The sequence below is a fragment of the Thunnus albacares genome, chromosome 21 (assembly GCF_914725855.1).
Source record: "Thunnus albacares chromosome 21, fThuAlb1.1, whole genome shotgun sequence".
NCBI lineage: Eukaryota > Metazoa > Chordata > Actinopteri > Scombriformes > Scombridae > Thunnus > Thunnus albacares.
In genome coordinates, this window is record NC_058126.1 from 5,084,022 (window position 1) to 5,110,276 (window position 26,255).

The following is a 26,255-nucleotide window of genomic DNA, read 5'->3' on the forward strand; positions in this document are numbered from 1 at the left end:
CAAAAATATTCAATTAACAATGATATTAAACAGCGAAAATCACCAAAACCTCACTTGGAGAAGATGGAAATTGCACATATTTGGTATTTTTGCTTGAGAAATTATTCAAATGATTGATTGATTCTGTCTAATTAATCGACTGTTATTCTTTAAGCCTGTCGGTCCTGATGTTTTTGGGTTCTGTTGCAAACCCAGAATCAGAATCCTGGATTCACCATCTATCAGAAAAGGGAAGAACTGAATCTTCCAGCTTCTTCCACTCCGTCTTTAACACTCGGTCGTTGTGATTTCTCTTTTGGTCTGTAATAAGATTTCTCTGACAGCTACTGTAATGAATTTATCTGACACAATGGCTTTGTGACACAGTGTGTAGGAGGAAGTGCTGCATTCAAACACAGGGAAATCTATTTGCATAATATGTTTTCAACACGTTTCCTGACCTCTGCGGGCGGGAGGACAGTGTGTTCATTGTCAGTGTGTGTGTGTGTGCTCAGGTTTTAGCTCCTTCTTTAATGTTAGCTACATGTTGCTGACCACCACAGTAACCGCCCTCACTGTCAGCTGCAGGTCTTGAAGGCTTTGTGGAAACCAATTGCTTTCTGTTTTCCTCAGGCTTTCTATCAGCCGAGTTCAGTGCAGCTCGCGAAGCAGAATCGGCTCAGAAAAAAAGGGGGGAGTATTGTGTTGCTGAGCCAATTTCATTAGAGGTTCCTTGAAAGCATCTACCGAGAGGGGGGGCCGTCGGGGATCTTCGCTTGAGCACAGGTAGCCTTTCACATGTTTGGCCTCGGGAGACGCCGCTGAAGGTCAGGCGTGACCGCTGTGTATGTACAGTGTGTGTGTTTGTGTGTTTTTATGTTTGACATTTGTCTTTTTTTTTTTTTTTTTTTTTCTCGTTCTCTCTCTGCTGCAGGGCTCTTGTAACAGACAACGTGTGTGTGTGTGTGTGTGTGTGTGCAGGGAGAGTGAAGTTCAAAGAGAGATGATGCTACAGAGAGACTAGTGTTGGAGATGGAGAGGGAGGTAATCACAGGTTTGTCGGTGTGTGTGTGTGTGTGTGTGTGTGTGCAGGTTGAAGGATGTCATTCAGCTCATGTTGATACAGAGATGATCATTAGAGGCTCTCTGAGTCTATTCTCATTTTCTTTCTTTCTTTTTTTCCACCCACTACCCCTCACACTCCTCTTCACACTCGCTGCGTTGAAAAAGATACACATTTTAACATCTTGAAATCTCATTTTTTTAGTCATGCTAGTGGCGTGGAGGTCTGTCCAACACTTTGATCAGCGCTGGCGACTTTTGTTGTTCCTCTAATTTCCTAATAGTGCAACCAGCAGGTCAAGGTTTCACTTATCTTGTGAAATAACTCAACATCTACTGGATTGTTTGGCACAAAATCTGGTAGAGACGTGCATATCCTACTAACCTGACCTTTCATCAGGTCAAAATTTTAGCAGATTCGCACATTTGAGCAGCTGAAACCAGAGGATGTTTGGTATCTTTGCTTAAATGACCCGTCAGTTAGCTAATCATGATGAATAATCTAAATTGTTGTCCATTGATTAACAGATTAGTCGACTAATCGTTTCAGCACTAAAAGTGACCCTTAAAGACTAAATAACAACATACCAACACCTCACTACACATGTTCTCCAGTGAAATATCATTTTGTGAAATATTATTATCAGATTTAAAGCTGAAAGTCTGTTTGACTTTGAGTCGACTTCTCAGCTGTGAGGATTTCCTGCATTTTTCTGTTTCATGTCACTTTTATGTCAACTGAATCATTTTGGGTTTTGACGTTGACTGTTTTGACGGGAGAAAACAAATATTTTTAAAGATGTCACCTTTTTATAGACTTATAGAGTTATAGACTAAACAATTAATCACAAGTAGAGCTACAACAATTAGTCGATTAATCAGTTGTCAACTATTAAATTGATCACCAGCTACTTTGAGACAATTTTTTTTTAGTAAAAATGTCCAAATTCTCTGATTCCAGCTTCTCAAATGTGAATATTTTCTGGTTTCTTTTGTCCTCTTTGATAGTAAACTGAATATTTTTTGAGTTGTGGACATAATAAGACATTTGAAGATGTCATCTTGGGCTTTGGGAACCAGTGATCAACATTTTTTTCACATTTTCTGACATTTTATGTAGACCAAACTACTTGATAATGAAAATAAACATTACTTGCAGCCTTATCACAAGTGAAAATTGAGAGGTTGTTGGTTTGACAAAACAAAATCACTACCAACTACTAACTGAAACTATAATCAACAGATGAACAGATGAAGGAAGTAACGCTGCCCCAGTTTCTGAGGTTGTGTGGGGTTGCCGGATGAAAGCGCAGCCTCAGATGACCTTGGCAAGCTTGCAGATCAGTGCTACGATCCCCTGACAACCTCGGGGTAATGAACAACACCTGACACTGCGACAACCACACACACACACACACACACACACACAAAGACAGACACCATCCGGCTTTAATCCTGACAAATTGCCACTACCGGTACTGTAGAGTCCCTTTTCTAAAGCCCTTTCATCTGCTTCGCCTGCCCGTTCGCTGGCATACAGAAGCTCCCAGATTCATTTTCCAATCTATACGCTCCCCCCCAACAGGGCCCATTATTTTAAGTGAGTGTCGATAGGATGCTGAGAGACACGCTTCTTTTTTCTTTTTCATGTACAAATGAGCAACAGGAAGCATTTCAGAGCTGCCTCTGTGTGTCTGTGTGTGTGTGTGTAAATGTTCTGACTTGTAACCTAGCTCGTGTAAGTACTGATGAATAACTGGCCTTGGTAATCTGCTGCAAATTTCCCTGTGTGTGTGTGTGTGTGTGTGTGTGTGTGTGTGTCAGAGCTGCAGGGGCTTTGATGTCGGAAGCTTCTGTTGTCATCCCTCATGTCGTTACCGGCATCACAGGGTCCCGCTCAGCTGTCAGACGCACCAACGCCGCGCTCCGCTTTTTTTTTTTTTTTTTTTAAAGACTGCGAGCTTTGCCAGCCACGGATAAGGCGTGTAAGAATATCAAAGCCTATTTATTTGGCAACATCTGGGGACATTTTCTGGAGGATGATTGGAAGAGAAACTATTTCAAGCTGTCCTTTTTAAAGTATAAATTAGCAAAGCAAGGTTCCTCCAGAGTCACTAGTGCCTTTTCTTTTTTCTTTATAAACAGCTAGCAAAGCTGATTTACAGTCTCCATACATATATCAGTAAGGACTGGCGTCTTTATTTCACTTCACTTTCCTCTGGAGAAGGAACAGAGGCTTTAAGGCTGTGTGTTGGTGTGTTTGTTTATGTGTAGAGGCTGAGAGCATATGGTGAGAATAATCATGTGTTCACACCTACAACTCCTCCGTCTGTGGCCTGAACTCATCCTGGAAAAAGGTTATTTTTGAGTTACGTTCAGTAATTTGGGGTTCAACGTTTGTTGATAATTTGTATTATTAGTTCAGACGACAAGTAATTGTTTTTTTGTCCTTTATCAAGCAAAGATGTCATAAATATTCTGGTTCCAGCTTTTCAAAGGTGAAGATTTGCTGCTTGTATTTGTTTTTTGTATCTTTTGTAAAGTGAATTTCTGTTGGTTTTGAGGCTGTTTGTCAGATAGAAGATGCGATTTGAAGACACCATCTTGGCTGTGGGAAGCGTTTTACACTGATTGGATGATCAGTTAATTAGTGATAAGAGAAAATCAACAGATGAAATGATAATGAAAACAGTCTTTAATTAAAACCCCTGCTGAAGACTTGCAGTAGTACAGTTGGACTAGACTGTTGACTGACCGGTTGGTTGAACTTGAACTGTGTATTGTAGCTATTCTCAGTATAATTATATAGTATTCAGACTATTAATTGATTGAAAATTATGATAAGAGTGCATGTAGACCAGTCAGAGATTCATAAGGTTGGTAATTTGATGGATTTAGGGTGTTTTCTCTATTGTAGGGCTGCAATTAATGATGACCTTCATTATCACTTATTTTCTCTATTAATTGATTATCTGTTTGGTCAATAAAATGTCAAAAAATTGTGAAAAATGTTTCTCAAAGCCGATGATTCAACCTAAAATGACGTCTTTTGTCATAACCAGTCTACAACCCAAAGATGCTCAGTGTACCGTCACATTTTTGACCATAATTACCTTATCAAACTACATTTTTTTAAAAAATATACTCTTATACACTAATCTTCCATTTTATATCAGTCCTGACTAAACCGTCGTATCTGAATATGGGTGAGACGTTCATTTTGTTTAATAAGACTGACTCTGGAGAAAGAAATCCATATTTAAGATCGAAATTCCCTGAATCCCCACAACGACTAACCTATACCTTACCAACGTAGAAATGAAAATTAGCATGAGTCTGACAGCAAGCACCTACAGGATCAGTATGTGGTCCAACCTGATGGATTTGTCTCAGTCCGTCAGAGGAAGACCTGACCCGTGACTCGGGAGCGATGTGGCAATCAGTGTATCGACCCATTTGTGTTTTCTCCAGCCAGACATCAGTGTGTCCTCAGCCTCGGTGCTGTCTGTCTCACTAAAAGAGATGAGCAGGGAGAAGGAGAGAGAGAGAGGGGAGGGGAGGGGAGGGAGGGAGGGAGGATGTGAAAACAGCCGATGGAAGACATCACGGTCATTTCTCAAACTCCAAACTGTAGTAGCAGGTGGCCCGGCAGCCGGCAACCTCACTTCTTGGCTCCGCTAGGCTGTAGTGGAATATCTCTCCATGATTTACAGGTCATAAAACTCCTTATTTATCTTATACTGGTTCTTTTATGCAGCCTCTCGGTTCAGCCTCTGTCTGAAACAGGCGGTTTTAGCGTCTGGAGGCTACGTAAACAAACATCAGTAGTACGATTTTACTTCTTTTTCTTATTCTTTACTCAAAATGTCAACTTCTCAAATACATCTGTACATGTCTGAGCTCTAATCCGATCCGAAATATGTGAGTGAACAACGCCAACAACACATAAATAAACACATAAATAAATATTAGCATCATCATGAGGAGGAAGTGGACGTAACTTTGCAAACGAAGCGTTCAGAGCAGGTTACAGGGAGCATTTTTACATACATTCACCTCAAGTTTTGCACCTTTGATCATGTTTAACGTAGACATCTGACATCATAACAGTATAAAATCGCAAAGAGCAGGATACATCCCCTTTAAGAAACTGGCCCTTTGTTGCTCCTCTATAATGCGATTTAGGCATTTCATGTCCTTTTAATGTTTTAAAAGTTTTTAGCTTCCCTTTGTCCTTCCAGAGACACTACAGCTGTAACACACTGATTTCTGGTATCTGTACCGCTGTTTGCTTCTTGTTTTTTAAAAATTTCAATTTGCACTTTAAATAGAAGGATTAAATATTCTTTAATTGGTTTATTATACTCAAAGGATTTAGGATTATGATAAAGACGTATTTCAACTTGCTTGAAAGATGGTATTAATGGGGGGGGGGGGGGGGGCTTTCTCAAAGGACAGTAAAACTGCGAGTTTCTTTAATTATCTTCAAGCACACAGAGAAAAGTAAAGACGGTTTACCCAGAAATTTATGCTGAGAAACATCAGTGATTGATAATTACTGTCCAATCCATTTAACAATGTCACTGATTCCTTATTGATTATTAGAGGTAGAAATTAAATAGCAATTTTTGTCGTCCTCTAGAATAATTCAGACTGGAGGCACAAAAATCCATAATTAGGATCCCAGAACCATTTATGATAAGAATCTATGAGCTGACAGTGTGTAATGTGTTTGTGGCTCGTACTGATGAACTCCCCGGAGCTTTATAGCGAGTTTCAGCTCATTGTTTAGCTGTCTGACTGCAACTTTACTGTTTCGTTTCACTCTCATCGCTTTCATACCGTCGTTTTCAGAGAAAAAGCCACTGTACGCTACAGAAACAGTTAGCTGTAGACTAGCTGGTGAACATAGTGGAGCATTTAGCAGCTAAAGAGCCAGATATTTCCCTCAGGAGTTGGTGGAGACCAAAAACAGAGCTAAAAGAGAGTGAATATTGGACTTATATTCACCAGATGGACAGAAACACGACTCCAAATGAATGATAATGTTGCTGCATAACTGCTGGATGTGGAAATAAGCAACCGTTTGCTAACAAGTTCAATATATCAACTTAAAACCTGTTTTCCTCTGCCCCCAGGTGACCAAAAAAATCAGATATTGCAGGTTTAATTTGGTTCTAATGTGCTCCAAAAATATTAAAAGATAGCACATCTCAAATTTCCAAGTCACGGAAGACAAATTACTATCATTTCACTTGTTTATTTGGCTCACATCACGATAGAAAAATGCTGACGTGTTTTGGCACGGAGCCTTCCTTCACAGCGTTTGAAGTGTACAGATTCAATTTCGTGATATACACAAGTGCAGAGTTAACACACAGCTGTGAGTTGGACCCAATTATTTAGGAACCAATCACTTTTCTTATCCCGTGGTTCTAGATACAAGGACCAATCATGTGTGTATATATAGTTAAATCTCATTTAAACCCCATTACATGCAGTATGAAGCTCCACTAAGACCATACAGTAGATGGTAATAAAGGGACACATAGATTACAAACAGTCCAACCTTTAAAAAGCATTTTAATGAAGAGGGTGAGCCGTGATTTGCTTCATGTTTTGCAATTGCATAAAAATAAATCACCTGTACAGATTACAGTCATGTGCATTAGTCTGACATGTAAATCACTCACAGTTTCTAATTCCCAAATAGGACTTTTCCTCCCAGTGTGGGGATGATTTAATGATTTTGTGTTTGTTGTATTGTTGCAGCATCTATACATGCCAGCTGTTGTGGTCTTGTTCTGAGTCATACGCGTTGCACATGCCAATGTTTTTAATTGAACATGACATGTTCCTAATTAAAAACATTGTATTAAAAACACTGCAAGGGTCAATGCAGCACACATTTCTTCCTCCTGATGAATATTCACAGTGTTGTTACTGTTGATAATAAAGGTAAATTCATCTTTATTTCACTTGTTAAAGGAAACAAATCTGACAGGATGAATGCAAATCAAAATTTGAGGTGTATAAAGAATATTTTTTTAACCCAAATCTAATCAAATAATGAAGCAGGGAGAGATTCACATCTTTGAAACGCTCGGCTTATATAAACTGGCCATATTAATCATGTATTGTGTTAGTACAGTGTGCTGAGATAAAGACCGCTTACATCCTCTTTATGCGGCTGATCTCGGATCGAAAACTAAGCGGGCTAATTGTTTGCTCGCTGTGCTGCTTCCTGTGTCCCTTTTTTTTAATGACTGCAGACGGACTGTTTACTCAGTATGGATTACTGAACACACAGCCTGTCATTGATTCACAACATTCACAACGTTTCTAAGACGCAGTTTAAAACGTGGCTTTTGTTTTGGTACCATAGTAAAAAAAAAAAACACTTCATGTAGTTTTCAGCTTCCCATTGCCTAGCAACAGCACACGCTCCCAATCAATCTGCAGCTTTGATGTGGCACTCCAACCTCCTCGAGTCCTTTCATCTTATTCAGAGTGATATTCATGTGTTTTAATTGGCATTTTAAACTTGATTGCATTAAATGTAAAGTAGTTGTTCTGCATTCGTTTTAGTGGGGTTAGTAGCGTCGACATGATCAGAGCTAATTGGAAGAGCGGCCGTCCAAAAGAGGAAAATAATCCACCATTTAGATATGACTCCTGCAGGAGAGGAAATTAATGCATGACGGTTATCATGTGTGTTTTTAGTGAAGGGTCGGGGATATTTTACAGAATATAATATGACATTTACATTTATAAATATAACATTTTGAGTGTTTTTATTGATATAAAGATGATTTTTACAGGTAATTTTCCTGCACCTGTTGACTTTCACAGACCCACGTTCCTGCACATACTCAGTGGCGTCTGCCTTACACAGAACTACTCTCTGGAGACTGAAAACATGATGCTGTTATTAGCCGTTTCTAAACAATCTGACGTGACCAAACTCTTCATAATGAAGGAACATGTCACCCAGTGCAGCGATGTGGCTCATCAACATGTTTTTAATAGTTTTTGGAACAACAACGGAGGTCTACGGTACAGAGGAATAAGATATATCAGGCTTTAGATACACACACAATACTTGTTAGCATGATCAGTTCATTGTTGGTTTGGCTCTGCACATGAGATTTGTTGATAATAATAAGAAAAATATAGAAAATCGGCAGCTACATCCTTTAAGACATATGTGTCCAATATGGTTATTCCATGAAAAAAGTCCAATTACCTCGTTAAAATCTGTCGGACACAAGATGTCTCCAACTTCACTGTAAAGTTCATTCTCAGTGTTTTGTGCACTGGAGGCTTCAAGTTTCCACATCAAACTTGCGTAAGTTGCATATTGGACCATGATTGGCTCCAAACTAGTTGTGATGTCACAAATCCTGCTCGTACTGAAGGGTGCACGCCTTAAAGTGAGATTTCAGGTGAGCTCAGAGAAACTTTCTCCTCTTTTCCAGATGAAGGTGAAAACAAACTCTGCACAGAGATGCTCAAACATCCAACTGAAGGAAAAACAGATGCTTACATGTAAAGAGTTGCTCAATAATTAAGATTTTAATGAATTTAAGTTGTCAGAAAGCATCAAAAGAGGCAGCTCATCAAAAAATACTGCTTGAAGGAAGCTTATTCATGGTTTCCTCAGGCTTGCTACTGATTCCCTTCAGCTGACAACTTAGTTTGCCTCTGGAAAACACAGATGTGTGTGTGTGAGGGAGAGATATGCTTTGTTGAGTAGATGATATTACCTCCCTCATTTGTTTGGGTTCGCCCATAATTAACGTGTCAGCGAAGACATCGAGGTGTTAATGGTGACAAGGTGACATGAAACAGTTTGAACCTCATCACTTCTACCACCTCTGGTCTTTTCCCCCTTTAAAAACCTCGGAACAAGGTTTTGATAAAACGGTAGCGATGTGACGACTCTTGTCTCTTAGCAACATGCTAGATCTCCTGTCTGCGGCTCAAATTGACTGAGACTCTTGAAAGCGTTAGCTCGCAGCGTCGCCGTAAGTGCGACGGATAAGCTAGTGGAGACGCAGGTTGAACAGAAGATGCTACGTGTGATGAATGTCTAATCAGGATGTTTTTGAGCATCTTGTCAGTGTTTTTTCTTTTTTTCCCTTGAACGCTTACCTGCTGGGCTTCTTAAAAACTCAAGCTGGGTCTTTTTATGCTTGTGCAACACACAAACTCACAAACACCAATGCACACCTCACACACTCCCGCTGTGCTGCGCTCGCCGATGTGTGAATGATCTCATACTCCAAGTCGGGAGGAGCAAGGGGTCGTGGTGCATTCGCTGCCTGCTGTGTCGCTCGGATGTACTCGGCGGCAAAAAGATGCACAATGTTAAAAAAAAAAACCCTGTCTTCTCAGGTACCGCCGCATCAGGAGTGACTCTTATTTACCACCTCCTATCAGACTTAAAAAGCACAAATCCAGACGGTGGATTCAGCAGAGCAGAAACCCCCCCCCCCCCACCACCCACAGAAAACTCATCTCACTACACAAGCTACTTTCCATAAAAGTTTGTGATTTTCAGACACCTTTAGAGCCATCTTCTCCGGAGAAACGCAGCCCTGAGGCCTGTCCTTTTAGAAGTAAATTTTATCACCCTCACTGTGGTGAACTCTGTTATTTAATAAGTGAATCAAAGTGTTTCATTCCGCAGCGAGATATACTCCATTTGAAGAAATGAGACCTGCTCTTTACGAAATGATTTCTGGCATGAAAAGAAATAGCACATTATGGCCTACAGTTAAAGTTATGACCACTTTCACTTATGAAATGTCTTCAAGAGAGGAGAGACATCTTTTGTTATTGAAATACCGGTTGAACTTTTCAGGAAGTAGATTCTATTTTCAAATATAAAATGTTGACAGAGCCATTGTCCCCACTGTTAATAGTTTTTTTTTTTTTTTTTAGAATAATTCTCATTTACATAAGCAGCCTCATCGCAGATTAGCTTAATTAAAAGTGTCAGCGTGTTTGAAGTTTTTGGGCAGAGCCGCGGTGCTTTCCTTTATCTCAGACCTCCTGGATCTTTATTTGAATCTGTAGATGGAGATCAGGCCTCCGGCTGCTGAAAATCACAGCAGTCACCTCTTTCATCTGCTTTGAAAATTGCACAATTTCTCAGTGAAGAGATGCCTTTCATCAAAGAGCAGAGAGGCCCGGTGATTTGTTTTGCTGATGAGAGTCGTTGGACTCTGTGTGACCTCGGCGTGGTTGGACGGGATTGTGTAGGAGCATCAGTGATATATGTGGCCAACCTGTCACTGTCACTCACATGTATGTATACATGTATGTTATGTATGATAAATCTCAACTCTAGAGATGAAGAATGTGATCATGAATATATATTTACTGTATATTTAGACGTGTTTTTTCAGTTGCTACGGGTAACAGAGAAATATATTTTATTAATAGAACAATTTAATTAGTAAATTAACCCTGATATTTGCTGAAAAGTTCAGGATTTTATAATCCGTTGCTTTTTAAATTGGCAAAGAAAAGCAGAAAATGCATCCCTTCCTCATGACAAAACAATTAAAGTAAAGATATGTGCCAAAAACGAATCACGGCAGTTTTCATATTAGTTGAAATAAATTATTGTTTAATTGATTAATTTTAATAATAGATGTGGCAGAATCTTAGAAAATCTCAAAGCTATATTTTAAAGTTATTGGTGCTTTTTTTTGGTGATGTTTTATAGTTTAAAAGAAAAGCTTGACATTTTGGAAAATACACTTTTTGTTTTCTTGTGGAGAGTTAAGTGAAGCTAACGCTAACAGCCTGTTAGCTTAGCTTAGCATAAAGACTGTAAACAAGAGGGAAACAGCTACTCTGGCTCTTGTCTAAAGGTAACAAAATCCACCTACCAGCATCTCTGAAGCTCACTAATTAACATTTTATATCTTATTTGTTTCATCCGCACAAAAAACATTAATGCAGTGGACAAAATGTTAGGAACACTATCTAATATAATGCGCTCCACTACAACCTCAATAATAAACATAAAGTAGAATTATCACCTTTTTGATCATGTCAACAAAAACTGAACATGTGAAAATGTAAATCTGTGGCAGAGCTGTTGGATTGCACAGATGTTCCTAATAAAGTGCTTGTTGAGTGTATATAGGGCTGCGACTAACGATTATTTTCATTATCAGTTTAATCTGATGATTATTTTCTTGCTTAATCAATTATCCATTTGGTCTATAAGTGAAAAATGTCCACCACAGTATTCTAGAGCAGAAGACGATGTCATTTAATGTCTTGTTTTGTTCAATAAACAGTCCAAACCCAGAAATATTCAATTTACTGTAACGTGAAACCAAGAAAAGCTGCAAATTGTCACATCTAAGAGCCTGAAACTATCAAGTCTTTGGCATTTTGGCTTTAAAAATGATCAAAATGATTAATCTATCCAGCTATCAAAACAGGTATTTCCATCCACTAATCAATTATTCGACTAATTGTTGCAGATCTACTGATTTATAATTTGTCCTGGCGACCAATAACAAAGCTGCTCTTACTTGATGGTCATATACTAGAGCACAAATAAGGGAAGCAGTTCATTCCTTCAACCACAGCTGGGTTTAATCAGAAATATTTCCAATACTGGTGCAAATACGACACCAGAGTCCAAACCTCTCCCATGAATCGGTGTTTGATGTCTTTTACACAAGCATCTGTATGAGTACTTTGCTGATGTAAAACACAGTCTAAATTGGGCCAAAGTACAGTTAAATCAAGAAAAATATGATTTAAAAAAAACCCCGTCCAGCAGCCCTGCCAGCTCTGACGCTCGCTGGCTCCTCAAGCTGGAAATTGCCATAATGTGTCCTGTATTGGTCGGCTGCACAGGCCTCTATCAGGGGCTCCATCTGTGCTGACACACACATACATGGACACACACACACACACACATAATGCAACACGCATCAAACTTTTGGTAGTGGTGCAAAAAACACAACAGTTAAAGAAGCAGTTTGTTTTATAATGAAACAAACACACATTATATAAGCTAAAACATACACTGACACACATACCAACGTCCAAAATGAAGTGGACACACGATCGTTACACCCAAAATGTGATTGTTGAGCATTGATCTGCTGATATAACAGACTTTCCACCAGATTCTGGATGCAGGAATTTGCTCCCATGCAGACACAAGACCATTAAAGCCTGGCTGACAGTCAGCGTCCCAGTTTATCCCAAAGGTGTCGGATGGGGTTGAGGTCAGGGGGTCTGCGCAGGCCAGTCAAGTTCTCCCACGTCAAACTGGGAAAACCATTTCTCATGAAGCTGGATTTGTGCACACTGTTGTCTAAAATATCATTGTTTGCTGTAGCATTAGTCCACATACTAGCGAATACACAATCTCAGTAAAATGCATAAAATGACAAACACTCTCATAAAGTCCTGGTAGGAAAATAGCACCAGCATGATTAGTACCAGAGTAGCAGAAACGTTTATTTCCTCAAGTAATCGATTAGTTGTTTGGTCCATAAATTGTCTGAAATTGGTGACAAATGTCGATCACTGTTTCCCAGAACCCGAGGTGACGTTTTCAAACACCCACGACCGTCTACAACCCCAAAGATATGAAGTTAACTGTCAAAGAAGACAGTAAATATTCACATTTAAGCAGCTGGAATCAGAGAATTTGGACGTTTTTTTTCTTAAAAATGACTCTTAAAAACCATTTATCCATTATCAGAATAGATGGGGATCAATTTAATAGTTGGCAATTAATCAACTAATTGTTGCGGCTCTATTTCCCACAAATCACCACTGTCAAGTTTAGCAAAGTTGAACTAAATACAGACACTAGAGCACATTCAGACACACTGTACATCACAACCTTCTCTCAAGGACAGACTCTCCGTCCTTCTGGGCCTTTGCAGTTAAGATGAAACACATATGAAAAATGAGCTGCAGTTTTAAGTTAATTGATGAGTTCTGGATTAACCTGCACGGTACTGTACAGGCTTGACCGTGGAGCGCAAAAAAAAAAGAAGCAGCAGCAGCGGCCGTTGACCTTTACCCCTCAGCGGCTCCCGCGACGACTACTTCAGCTGTTAAATGTAGTGTGGAAGAAGAGACGTGTTGACTCGCATCCAAAAGTTTTGATGTGTGTGTGTGTGTGTGTGTGTGTGTGTGTGTGTGTGTGTGTGTGTGGGCGAGGAAATCGACACACCAGCTTTATGCAAACGCTTGCTCAGCGTTCTGCCCACAGTCATGACTTAGAGGAGAACACATTGGAGTTGACATGTTTGTTTATACTGCACCATTTATGCATGTTGCTGCTAAAAAAAAAAAAAAAAAAAAAAAATCTCCGTGGCTGAAATATAAGATTTAACCCAACTGCTCTGTTTCATCACTGCTGAAAAAACATAAAAAACAGGGAAATTAAGATAGTTTAGCATGCATACATGACTTAGCAATTAACACATCAACACATGCAACACCTGCATCACAGCACGATGCATTTATCCGTCATTTTAGGTGAGTAAAAGTCCATCGGAGCACATTTAGAAATACGACGCCGGAGCGCCACAAATCGCATGGACAGACTCCAAATGGAGCTGTGCAGTTTTAATGCTCCTGTCGTATTTTGAAAGTGATGAGATGTGTGTTTTTCTCCTGTCAGTTTCTCTGCTGTTTTAATACCAAGATAGCTGTAAAAAAAAAAAAAAAAAAAGGAAGGATGGTTTATTGGAGGGCAACTGTGCAATGAATGATTTTGATGGATTCAAATCTTCATAAAGGAAAAAAAAAAGGTGAATATGAGCAACATCTTTCTTTGCAGCCACCAGGGAGATTTTAGCCCCCTTCTGTCTGTCTGTTTGTTTGTTTGTTTGTTAGCAAGATATCCGGAAAAAACCTGCCAACATATTTCAATGAAATTTGGTGGGAAGTTCGGCTTCGAGCCAAAGACAGAGAGATCGTTGTTTGATACAGATCCAGGTTTTCTAATCTCAGCCAGATAGTGTTTTTGCATGATTGTCTGTCTGTTTCTATGTGTGTTTTGAATTCAAACCCAGATTCAGATACAGACGTCTGACAGTCACTGTTTATCAGTATTTATGTTGGCAGCAGTGAAGATTTTTTATAAATATTGGATGTACATGAAATAAGAAATGCGGCGTAGTGCAGGAAGTGTTGTAAAAATCAAGCAATAAACATTTTATTAGTTGCGTTTTTATGTATGATTGACTTTCATTATTTCATACATTTTGTTAATTTATGATAATTGGATTTTAAATTTTACATTTTGTCATTCGCAAGAAGCTTTAATCCAAAGCAACTAATAAATGAGGCGAGACAATCAAAGGAGCCGTCGTACGAATGGAAAATGTTCAGTAAATTAAATTTTCTGTGAAGTTTACGGTGACGTGACCTCGTTTAACTGTCAAACATCTTTATCACGACACTTTACTAACTGAAATGGAGGGATCAGTGCAAAAAACTGCTTGTGTTTAGCTTATATAAATCAAAAAACAACAAAAAATATTGACCAATAATTTTAGTATTCCCCAAATCTGATCCATATCAGATTTATTTGGTACAGTCGGAGGTGATATTGCCTCAAAAAGTCTGTAAATTTCAGGTAACTGCTGTGGACCTGTTCAGTGTGAACACATGTATCATAATGAATGAAAACGCACACACACATTATATGAAGTGTTACATCACATCACTCTGACATTTCACTGGTTTAAACCACCTCAGGGTGCTCAGATTAACAGCCCACCTCCCCCAGCTGCTGCTCCCAGGTAGTTTATTATATCGGCAGACTCCATGTCGAGCTGGGTGGAGCTCTGTGTGTGTGTGTGTGTGTGTGTGTGTGTGTGTGTGTTTGTGCATGTGTGCACTTCTGGCTATGGTGGTTATTTTTAACTTCTGTCTGCTAGGACGAGTGCACTTTCTCCTCGGCTGATTGTGTGGGGAGGCCCTGAGGGAATGTGTGTGTGTGTGTGTGTTTCTGTTCAGTCCTCTGCGTGTGTGTGTGTGTGTGTGTGTGTGTGTGTGTGTGTGTTCTGTTGGTTACTCCCAGTGGACCACAGGCATGTTGGGGTGGTGGTGGAGGCTGCTGCTTGGTCACTGTGCATCATTACTAAATCATACGTCCTTCTCTGCTCCCCCCCGATGACGCCATAAAAACACTCTGCTAGGATTATTAAAGGAGACATATCATGCTTTTTTTGTGATTTTCTGTTATTTTTATACTGTTATAATGTCAAATTCCAAAACTGCTCCCCAAAAGTCAAACGCAAGGGCTTCAGCCTGCTCTGGACGCTGCGTTTGCAAAGTTATTTGTTGCTAAGGTTGTTCCATAAGTTGTTTGCATTATGCACTTGCACATTTTGGATCAGATATCTGCTTGAACATGTACGGATGCATTTGAGAAGTTAATATTTCGATTAAAGAACTGGAAAAAGAAGTAAAATCCTACTATTGTTTACATACGTAGCCTACAGAGTTGGACAAAGCAGATTGGGCTCATTGGGAGGCGGGGCCTTAAAGAGACAGGAGCTAAAACGGCCTGTCTCAGACAGAGGCTGAACTGAGAGGCTGCATGAAGGACTAGTATGAGATAAATAAGGAGTTTTCTGAACTGGAAATCATCCAAAGATATTCCAGTTGAGCCCCAGAATAAAAATATAGATCTGGAAATATGTATGATATGTCCCCTTTTAAGAGTTTTTACAAAAATAGGACAGAAAGGTTTTATTTATGTATCTACACATCTGCTAAATCTAAACATAAATTTGATTGTTCTGATTTGTATCCGGTTTTGTCTTTAAGTTGTGAATCTCAGGATACTGTTGTTTATATCTGCTCCTGGACCTTCTGGAGGGGAGGAGGAGGAGGAGGAGGAGGAGGAGGAGGAGGAGGGTATTTTGTTGTGTTTCTATGTAGGTGTGATAGAAAATGGGTCACAAACTGATCTTTCGCCGGAAACCCAGGTTGCCCTGGTTACAGCTCAGTTGAACCGATAAATCATATTGTTAAGTTGAAGCCGCGGTCGCTCCTTCGAGCTCGCTGTTTGTTTCGTGACCTCGGTGCGCTCCTCGAGAGCAGACGTGTTATTTTCTCCGATCCTGAGGAAAAATGACACTGGATGTTTTGTGTTTTTCATTGTTACACACATCTAAGTGACTACTGTGTCTGCAGAAAGATGATGTTGAGAGCAGCAGCGGAGCAACAACTGTAAATAAAATCCCTCAGATATGACGGCTGAATGATCCGAACCGGGAAATTACAAGTTCATGTCGCTTATTTTTGAGTAAAATCAACAATTTGGTTCAACATAAACTTAATTTATGTTCCTTTAATTCTGCACAGTTCAATTTGAACTTATTTAAAATGCCAGAAGTAACTGTTGTGATGTTTTTTTCATATTTATCGTGCAGCTTTATCATAGTCTTCTAAACGAGGAAGAGTGTAGAGTAGACTGGCAGAGGTGGAAAAGAAAAGACTGACAGGGAAAAGAAGAAAAGTGTGAAGAATTGGTGTTAAAGTAGGAAAGGAGAAGCTTTTCAGTCAGAAGGGAAGAAGGAAGACTAGAGAGAGAGAGAGAGAGAGAGAGACTGCGTGTATGGGAATATTGAGCCACAAAGCATTTATGTCAGATCAAAGCTAATCCTTATCTTTGGGAAAAGGATTCAGTAATACCCTGGGCTGTCTCGCCCCCTCAAGGGCAGGTCTCTTTCTCTGTTTCCGTCATCCTCTGCTCGTCTTCCTCTCGCCTCAATTCTCCGTTTTAAAAACTACCAGGATTCTTCTGCACTTCTCCTCTCCTCGACTTTGACTCGGTAACGGTGTGTGCAGAAACTAGGTCAGCCGGGGAGTGAGGAGAGAGGAGAGAGAGAGAGAGAGAGAGAGAGAGAGAGAGAGAGTAGGGTCTGGCCTCCGGACCCGGCCGCGGAGGGAGTGTTTTTGCCCCCGAGGGGGCCGGTGGTACTGCCGGTGAGGGCAGAGGATGGAGACGTACATGAGGCTGAGCGGTACAGAGGATGATGATGATGCTGACAACCCACAGATAAGACGACTTGACTCGAGAGTTTAACAGGCTAATGAGGATTTACTCAACTTCTCACCCTGCTGAAGCATTTTAGAGTGTGTGAACACCTGGTCCAACATCTGTCCCATGAAATTATGTGCATTCTTGGGTCATTTCCTGTCAATTGAAGTGATTTTTAAGTAAAAATGACAAAAATTCCAAGGTTCCAGTGTCTCAAAATATTGAGAGAAAATGATCTACAAATTAATTAACTAGATTTACTGCATTTTACCTTGATGATGGATCTTGGTTAGGTTTACAAGACCATTAGAATACCTGGTTTTCTTTCCTGTGTGAACCAACAAAGCTCAAACATGATCCAACATCTGTCCAATAAAATTATTTGCATTCTTGGGTCATTTCCTGTCAATTGTTTAAATCAATTTAAGTGATTTTTAAGTAAAAATGACACAAATTTCAAGGTTCCAATGTCTCAAAATATTGACCAAGCAAAGAAAAAATGATCTACAAATTAATTAACTAGACTTACTACATCTTGGTTTGGCTTACAATACCATTAGGTTCCACTTTGAATCCAGTTTCTGTATAGTACCTGTATTTGTTAAGCTAAGTCTTCTCCCAACTATGCACAAAACATTCAGGTATTTATTTTAGAAAAAAATATATATCTTCTTCCTAGTTTTTGGGATGTCAGTGTTTGAGTTTATTAACCTTTTACCACCTTTCACAGATTGCTGGTACCACGCAGAGTTTCATGAATGAAAGTGTAATATATGTATTAATGGATTAGACTCTTATCTTTTTATACATTGTCGTCATTTTCAAAAAGAGTTAAAAAAACAATCTAGATACGGTGGTCCAAGTATACAGCTGAAGCCTTATAAAAATTGGGATCATTTTTATGTGAGGTAATATGAGGTCAGGGATCGCTGTGGAGCCAAAAAACTGAGTTGGCAGATTTTAGATGAAGAAACAGTTTTTAACGTCTGGACAGAACCCAGTCTGCTTAATAAGGTCAGTATCTAAAGAAACGGATCAGTGCATCTCTAACAAATCCCTAAAAACTAAATTTAAAAAGAATCAGTAATGCTTTTCCAGAGACTAGTGCGGAGCTGAGCTGTTGCTCCTTTACTCTGAAAAGAATCGTTCTAGTTGACTCGGACATCAGGATGGAGATGATCCCGGACGCCTCCCTGAGGAGGAAGCTCTGGTCAGGTCAAACTGTAAGGAAACCCCTGCGGCAGACCCCGAACATGCTGGAGGGATTAGATATCTCGTCTGGTCTGGGTTCCCTCAGGAAGAGCTGAGGACGTGTTTATGGACAAGGGCATCCTGAGGACCTTGTTTAGTGTGCAACAATGAGGACCTGGACCTGGATAAGCAGCATAAAACAGACGGATAGATCGATGAAATGTTTGGGATTCGATAAAACGCTATCAAATCCTAAACATAGTCTTTGTGCAGTTATTTAGTGGCGCCCAAGGTTGAATGTTATAATCCTCTCTCACCCAAATGAACCAAACTAAGGGACTCCAGACCTGAATAAACCGCTCCAGGCACGCTCGGTGTGAACACGCTCTTATCTGTCATTGCCACGTCGGTGTCCCTACAGGGCGCTATGAGGGATTTAATTGCCTGAGATCTTGTTTTTGATAAAGGACTGAGATGTATGGTGTCGCAGGGCAGCTCAGTGGTCACCTTTTTCCATTTCTATCACCGCTTTTCTCTCCATCTCTCCCCCCCCCCCCCCCCACTCCATCTGTCTCACTCTTCACTCTAGCTGTCTACTCGTAGTCGTGCCCGGAGGGACACCGGCTCTGTTGAGACGGCAGAGAAAGAGAAAGAGAGGAAAAAATGCAGGCCGTCTTCCCTCCTCAGCAGTTTTCACACTTGACAATTTGGGTGAAAAAATAAAAAATATAAAGTCGGCAGGCCCCTGTTTAGTATTCATTGTTTCCTTGGTGCTATTTTGACAGGGTTTAATCATCTGTAAAAGCAAACTATCACAGCTTCCGCATGGATTAACACGGTAGAGGTGATTATGCAAGAGGAGTAGGAGGAGAAAGAAATTGTTTATGGAGTCTGTGGCCTGAAGGAGACAGTTAAAAGAATTAGCCATACTTAACACAGATACCGAGGCTGAAGGGTCTCACAAACTCGCCCCTACTGCAGTCAGCTGGCGGCTGATATGTAAGATGCGCGTTAATGTACATAATAATCACTCCCTGCCATTCAGGATGCATTGTAATAGTTTGACCACCATTTGGGGGCCAGAATGTGTCAGAAACACAATGCTGGAAGGTTAGTTGTCACTATGACAACATGTATATAATTATCAACATACAGAAATTAGTCGTCTGCGAAGTATATCAAGCGGCGGAGATACAAAGAAGACGCCCCGTTTGCAGACTTGAAAAGAAACAAAAGCAGCTTCTTTCACCGTCGTGGTTCCTGCTGATGTTGCAGAGTGTTTATACATCCAAAATATGCCTCTAACTAATCTGTGTGAATATGAATGAAGAAGATATCCTGGATGACGAGACAGACCTGCCGAGAGATGCATCGTTGTTGCCAGAATCTGACAAAAACATAAAAGCATAAAGATAAAGTGCAAAGCTGTGCAGAAGCAGTTTATGGTTTATTAGAATTAAGTGTGAAATTCTTGAACCTGTTGCATCTAATTTTCTGAAACCTGTATCTGTGACCAGAGGGGGTGGTGGAAAAAAAAGTGAAATTCAGCAGGTGATCTAGATTTGCTGACATGAATTTAGCTTCCTGTGTCAATTGCTGCATGAAAAAGTAGGTCTGACAAAGAAGGTTGCAGCTGCTCACCAATAATTTTACTCGCCACAGTGACAGTGTTGCCTTGTCGCTTTCTGTTTCCTGTATGCATTTCCCACACTGACAAACCATTTAGATAAAATAACCGTCTGTAAAATAACACCATAAACTTACTGTTATAGTAAAAAATTTTATTAACCAGCCAACTCACTTAAAGCACTCTACAGTTTCATTGTCTCACCAACGCCGTCTCTTCTCTTCTGTTGCAGATGGACCATGTTGACATGTCGGCTGTGACATCGCTGTGAAGTTGTGGAGCTTGCTGTGCTTTCTTTATGTCACTGGGAGCTGGTCAACGTTTCTACTAGATCTATTTGTTTTCTACTTAAAACATTTCTATCGTGTGCCAGTAAATATAACAATAATAATAATAATAATAAGGGACCCACCTTTTAAAACATGGAGACTCTTTCCCAAGATTCCATACTGGAGTGCCAGATCTGCTTTAACTACTACAGCCCCCGCCGGCGGCCTAAACTCCTGGATTGCCGGCACACGTGCTGCTCGGTGTGTTTGACCCAGATGCGCAGCAGCCAGAAGGAGATTCGCTGTCCATGGTGCCGTGGCGTCACCAAACTCCCGCCGGGCCTGTCCGTCTCCCAGCTCCCGGACGACCCGGACATCATCACCGTCATCGCCATCCCTCACGCCTCCGAGCACACGCCCGTCTTCATCCGCCTCCCCAGCAACGGCTGCTACATGCTGCCCCTGCCCGTCGCCAAGGAGCGGGCGCTCGGCCTGCCGGGGGAGCTGGGATGTCGCTTCCTGCCTGGCAGCCAGCAGAAGGGCGTGACTGTGGTGACCGTGCCCGAGCAACAGCCTCTCGGCCTGGCTATGGGGCTGGACGGGGTGGGGGTGGGGCTGGACGGAGGGGAGGGCGAGAGGAGAGTCACCGGCCCCGTGGGAGGCGGAGGGAAAGGATCCACGTGGTCCGGCGTATGCACGGTGATCCTGGTGGCGTGCGTGCTGCTCTTCCTCCTGGGCATCGTGCTGCACAACATGTCCTGCATCTCCAAACGCTTCACTGTCATCTCCTGCGGCTGAGGGCGGCAGGGGGGGAGAGAGGAGGGAGGCTGCTCGGACTGCTGCGGACCCCTCCTGGATTCCCTCACTAGCCCTGTCTCTCCTCTCGGGACGGGACTCTGCTGAGGAGAAGGGGACTAAACTCACATCATGGGCATCCAAGGAAACTACAGAGTAATGTAGAGAGACACAGATGAAGAAGGCAGGAAGGAGATCCACAAATAGTCTGCCATTTCTTTTTTTTTTTTTCTTTTTTTTATTTGGGAGACTGAAATTAAAACGGAACGGAAATATACATACCAACCCTCCCTTTCCTCCTGTCCAACAACACTTTTGCTGGCCTTGAAACTCCCGCCCTTCTCCAGACCTGTCCATTTCCTCTCTGAAAGAACGCTTTGGGAATTACGCCAGATCTGTTTTTTTTTTTTTTTTTTTGTCAGCCAGTTGATTTATTTTTGGCTCGTGGCCGGTCTGACACTCACAGTCGATGGATCGGCTGTTTAGTCTGTGGTTTGTAGAAGTACATCAGTTATCATCGTGTTGTTTAGCTGAGTTTAGCTTCCAAACGCAGTGAGTCTCCAGCTGGTGCTGCAGTACGGAGACTTCGAACTTGGCTGCTCTCTCCGTTCTCTGATGCTGCAGGAATTAACTGTGCAGGATCCACGTCTGGTCCCCCCCCCCCCCCCCCCCCCCCCCCCCCGTCTGAATCATGTGGGAACTTTTTTTTTTTTTTCTCTACACACAACAGCCTGTTTCTGTTCTGGACAAACTGTTGCTATGATGGTTTCATATTGTTAGTAAAAGGGGCTGTTGTAAAAAAAAAAAAAAACAAAACAAAAAAAAAAAGATTGTATTTTTCATTCATGCCAGCATATTAGACACTCAAAAACACAGGTAGTATTGAGTTGCTTTCTCAAGGCTTTAAATGTTTTGAATTAGCGCTGAGACGATTAGTCAATGAATCGATTTTAGTTGGTCGATAACAGTTTTGATAACTGATAAATACTCTTTAAGTCATTTATCGAGTAAAAATACCAAACATTTGTCGGCTGCAGTTCCTTTTAAATGTGAGGATTTGCTGCTTTTTCTCTGTTGTATATCACTGGGAATTGAAGATCTTTTGGGTTTTTGGACTGTTGATCGGACAAAACAAGCAATTTGAAGACGTCAGTCGGGTTCTCAACTTGTGAATTTTCTAGATTAAATAATTAATCTAGTGATTAAAAAAAAAGCAAAAACAGATTAATTGATAATAAAACTGATTGCTAGTTGCTGTGCTATTTTGAATATACGGCAGGTGGGAAACTTGTAGCCTGCCAAAAATCTACAGGCTATCTGATAAACTGTCAACGTCTTCAATTATTTCGATGGTATCGATCGTCTCATCTATGTCTCTCATCAAGTAAATAAACAAAATGTCAAACTATTTACTAAAATGTGGCAGATATCAGGGCAAAAATTCTCATTTCCAGTTTTTCTTTTATGTTTTACTTCTGCACTGCATCCATTTTTGTGTTTTTTTTATTTGTCCATCTACTCTTCAACCCCCCGACCTGCTTCAGACCACCACCGGTCCTCCAGCCGGCAGCCCACACATTTATCGACTCCCTTCATCTTAATACCTTCCTTAATTTAGAAACTGGTGGACGTGGGCTCCGACGGTATGTCGGTGTGTGTTTATGTGTGTTTATGTGTGTGTGTGTGTGTGAGGGTGTGGGTCAGTAACGGGTCAGGGAGTGGGCGGGCGCCGCAGGGTTCCAGTTAATGACGGCTGTATCGATTTATCTGCTTTTGAATATCTCTCGCATCCGCAGAGATGGATGTTTGGTTTGTTTTTTTTTTCACTTTTATATATTGAGGCAAGCAAATTTGTTTGTTTACTGTATGGTTAAAGCAGCAGAGTGTACAGTACATTCAAACAGGGTGAACTCTTTTGTAAAGCAGCTTAGTCATGTACAGAATGATTGTAATTCCCTTGTCTTTTCCTGATAGCTTTTTTTTTTTTTTTTTGTTGACATGTTTTACTTTGTTGGTATTAAGAGTCTGATCTGAGATTAGGGAGCTCTGTGTGTGTGTGTGTGTGTGTTTGCTCTAAAAGAAACAAACAAGTTATTCAGTTCACTTCAGGGCACTCAGAGATGGCATGACACACCAATGACACAGCATGAGGAAAGATATTTGGTGTTTAGCATATAAAGAATTATATACTGTACCAAAATGTTATAAATAAACATATGTATCCACTTTTCTTCACTTAAAATTATACACTTATTTCATGAATCTTATGGATGGATGACCAAGTCTCTGAAAGGAGAAAAAAAAGTGACTTTTTCCTTTAAAATTTCACAAAACTTGTGTTAATTTTGTTCACCTTTTTTTTTTTTTGATGTTTTGTGCATCCTACACCAAAGCAAGGACTGAGATCTAAAAGTTTTAGATATAAAAACATCCTGAAGCCATTTTGCAGCTCAAGGCTTCTTGCATCGCCTTGACTATTATGTTTGAAAAGCATCGAGGCCACAATAGGGCAACTATTAGTTTTGCAGATGCGGCGAGAGAGAGAGACAGAGTTCAGTTCAGCTCAACCGGTTCATGTGGGACGTGCTGCTGGTTGCAGCTCTTGCTGTTGCTATGAGACTACACTGAAAGCCCTTTTTTTTTTTTTTTTGAAGCGCCGCGCTCCTTAAGCTTAAAGTTGAAATATATTTAGCTCCGAGCACTCGGCGCTCTGTGAGCTCTCAGAAAACTCGCTAATTTCTCAGCCTTTCAGGTTGAAGTGTTTTCTGGCACGGCTTCACCTGAGATCACTCTGAGATAAAGGAAATCCCAGTCAGAGTAAAAAGTCTTGACTGACACGTCAAACTTTCAACAGGTCGTCATTTGTAAGGGTTTATATGTTGTAAATATTGTTTTTATTTATGGTTAATAAAACATTAGTTCATGTGTTACAGTTCTAAACAACTTATTAACATCAATAATTATTCAAATTAATCAAATTAACCCCTCCAATGTACCTGGCAACCCTAAAGAGGTCATTAATGGCTTATTACTGATCTATAAAGCATTAATAAACCATTTATTAACGTTAATAAAGCCGTTACTCTTGAACAAACCCTTTTTAACATTTTTTGGGGGAAATGAATAAATATGGCATTTATGGTACTGAGGGGTGAGCAGAGGTCTCCTCGTTAACCTGTATCACAAAAATAATATTTTCTCATTTACCCATCGGTGTTTTGGTGCCTGCAGATAGTTTTATTTGTATCTGCTGATGTTTGGAGGTATCCATGTGTGAGATTTCTGCATCCAAACCAGACACAAGGTGGTGGAGGCGAATGGAAAGTGAATACAAAAGTTAAAAAGACCTTTATTTCCTGTTAACACTACTTACAGATTTCATTGGAACTACTTTCTACCAAAAAAAAAAGTAGTCCCTTTGAAAACTATTCTGTGGATAGTAACAAGAATAATGAACACTTTTTTTGGAAATAGTTGTTGCTGTTGATTTTCACTCTATTCACCTCCACTATATTGAACTGGAGGAATAAACACCTGGACAAATAAAAACCAAGACTATCTGAATGGCTTCATATCACTGAATGAGATTTGGGTGAAACATCACTAGAACTCTTGAACCTTAAACGGTTTTTGACTAAAAATTCATCTTCCCCCTTTTCACTGGTGAATCTGATAAATATCAGCTTGTTAGCTTCACATCTGGTCACCTAATCCTCACCATCACTCTGTACACAATAACACTGATTGCATTGATAGATTATCCTGGCAACCTTTTTTCTTATCCAAGAAATCTGAAATTGGAATTGGATGAAGGCAATACCACGATGATCTTTATCTCTCATGGTCTTTGTGGTTTTTAAGTCATCCGTTGCGCACAGATATTTTTTTTTTTTTTCAATTGACCTTTATGGCAAGAGGCCGGATGCGGTTGCTAGGAGATTTCTAACACGTAGCGTCTTTATCGGATGTGCAGTTTTGGTGTACAAAGGGGGAAAATTCACAAGATGTTCCAGATAACCTGCTTCAACAAGCCGCCCGCTCCGAGTCACTGGGTCGTTGTCATGGCAAAGATGCAATCCAAACAAAAATAATTGATTCCAGTGCAATTCCTTTTCTTTATTCCAGGAAATTTCATAGAAATTAAATATCAAAGTAGGTGTAAATGCTTTAAATTGGGAGATTTTCTGCAGGAAACATGCTCTTAATATGCTCTTGGTGATTATCCACACTGGGTTCACTCTAGTTGTGATAAATGAACCTGTCTGAAGTCTTTTCCCTTTGCCAATCCATCTTCAAAGAGGCACGTGATTTAACGGCGGGGAGATGGAGAAACAAATGTACCTTTTTATTTTTTTTTCACTAAACAATTTCTGATGTGTGAGATTATTGATCTCATGCAGGCGGTGAAATCCAACTGTTATTTGGAGGCAAACACTGTAGCATGTTGTCAGGCACACAAGCAATGAATGCAAAGGTTGTGTAATTTTTCCCCCAAGCATTTTCAGATTTTTCTTTGCAAAATGAAACATTCTCCAGTAAAAGATCAGTAGGGATAAAACTGAATATTCTTAAACACCTGATCTTTTACAGAAACGCCTGTTCCTGTCATACTACGACCTGTTCATCCCGGCATTCACATGACATTTACATGTGATGTGAGACAACATCATCCCTCTCAAATCTCCTTCCTGCCTTCTGTAATAATTTTTTTTTTTTTTTCCTCAAACTCCGAAACTGCCCTGTACAAGATTTTTACAGAAACTTTAAGAGTGACGACTAGAGACGTGTTAAAAGGAGGCTTGTCATTTCTGTGCCTGTGTGTTTGTAAAAATGCTGTGAAGTTCCTGTTGTAGTTTCCTGTTTGTGTCGGGTCGACGGCTGACGACGCGAGCAGCAGCTGTTTTGGTGAACTATTAAAGCAAACGCTCTGAATCTGAAACAACTAGGACTCCAGCGGTCTTCATTTTTAAATGTAATGTTTTATTGAGCTTTTCTAAGTTGAATACAAATGACACAAAATGATTTTTAGAGATATAATTACTTGACATTTACTGCTTGAAATTCCAAGAAAAACACAGATAACAGATCTTAAGTGTTTCCTTTTTTAAAGAAATGAACTTGACTTTTTTAAAAAGCTTATTCCTAAGTCCCATATTTCATGGTTCAGTGAACTTGGTGGAAACATGCTCTCTTTGTTTACCCTCAGGAACCTCTTTTTCTCCTCAAATATTTATTGATATAGTGTCAGGGAGGTAATTAACGCTCTCCGGGG

General features: G+C 40.3%; 1 protein-coding gene across 4 annotated transcripts in view; it reads left to right on the forward strand.

Annotated features, from left to right (window-relative positions):
- The window catches only part of rnf152 (ring finger protein 152), a 57,983-nt gene extending 32,061 nt beyond the window's left edge, over window positions 1-25,922 (forward strand). The window contains exons 2-3 of one of the 4 annotated variants that reach the window (XM_044340204.1): window positions 613-765; window positions 20,152-25,922. In XM_044340204.1, coding sequence (XP_044196139.1) covers window positions 20,342-20,986 — 645 coding nt within the window. In that variant the 5' untranslated portion in view covers window positions 613-765; window positions 20,152-20,341 and the 3' untranslated portion in view covers window positions 20,987-25,922. Of the gene's footprint in view, window positions 1-612; window positions 766-938; window positions 1,034-2,265; window positions 2,413-20,151 lie in introns of those variants that run through there. The other 3 variants (XM_044340206.1, XM_044340205.1, XM_044340203.1) reach the window with 3 other exon arrangements.
- The last annotated feature ends 333 nt before the right edge of the window (window positions 25,923-26,255 follow it).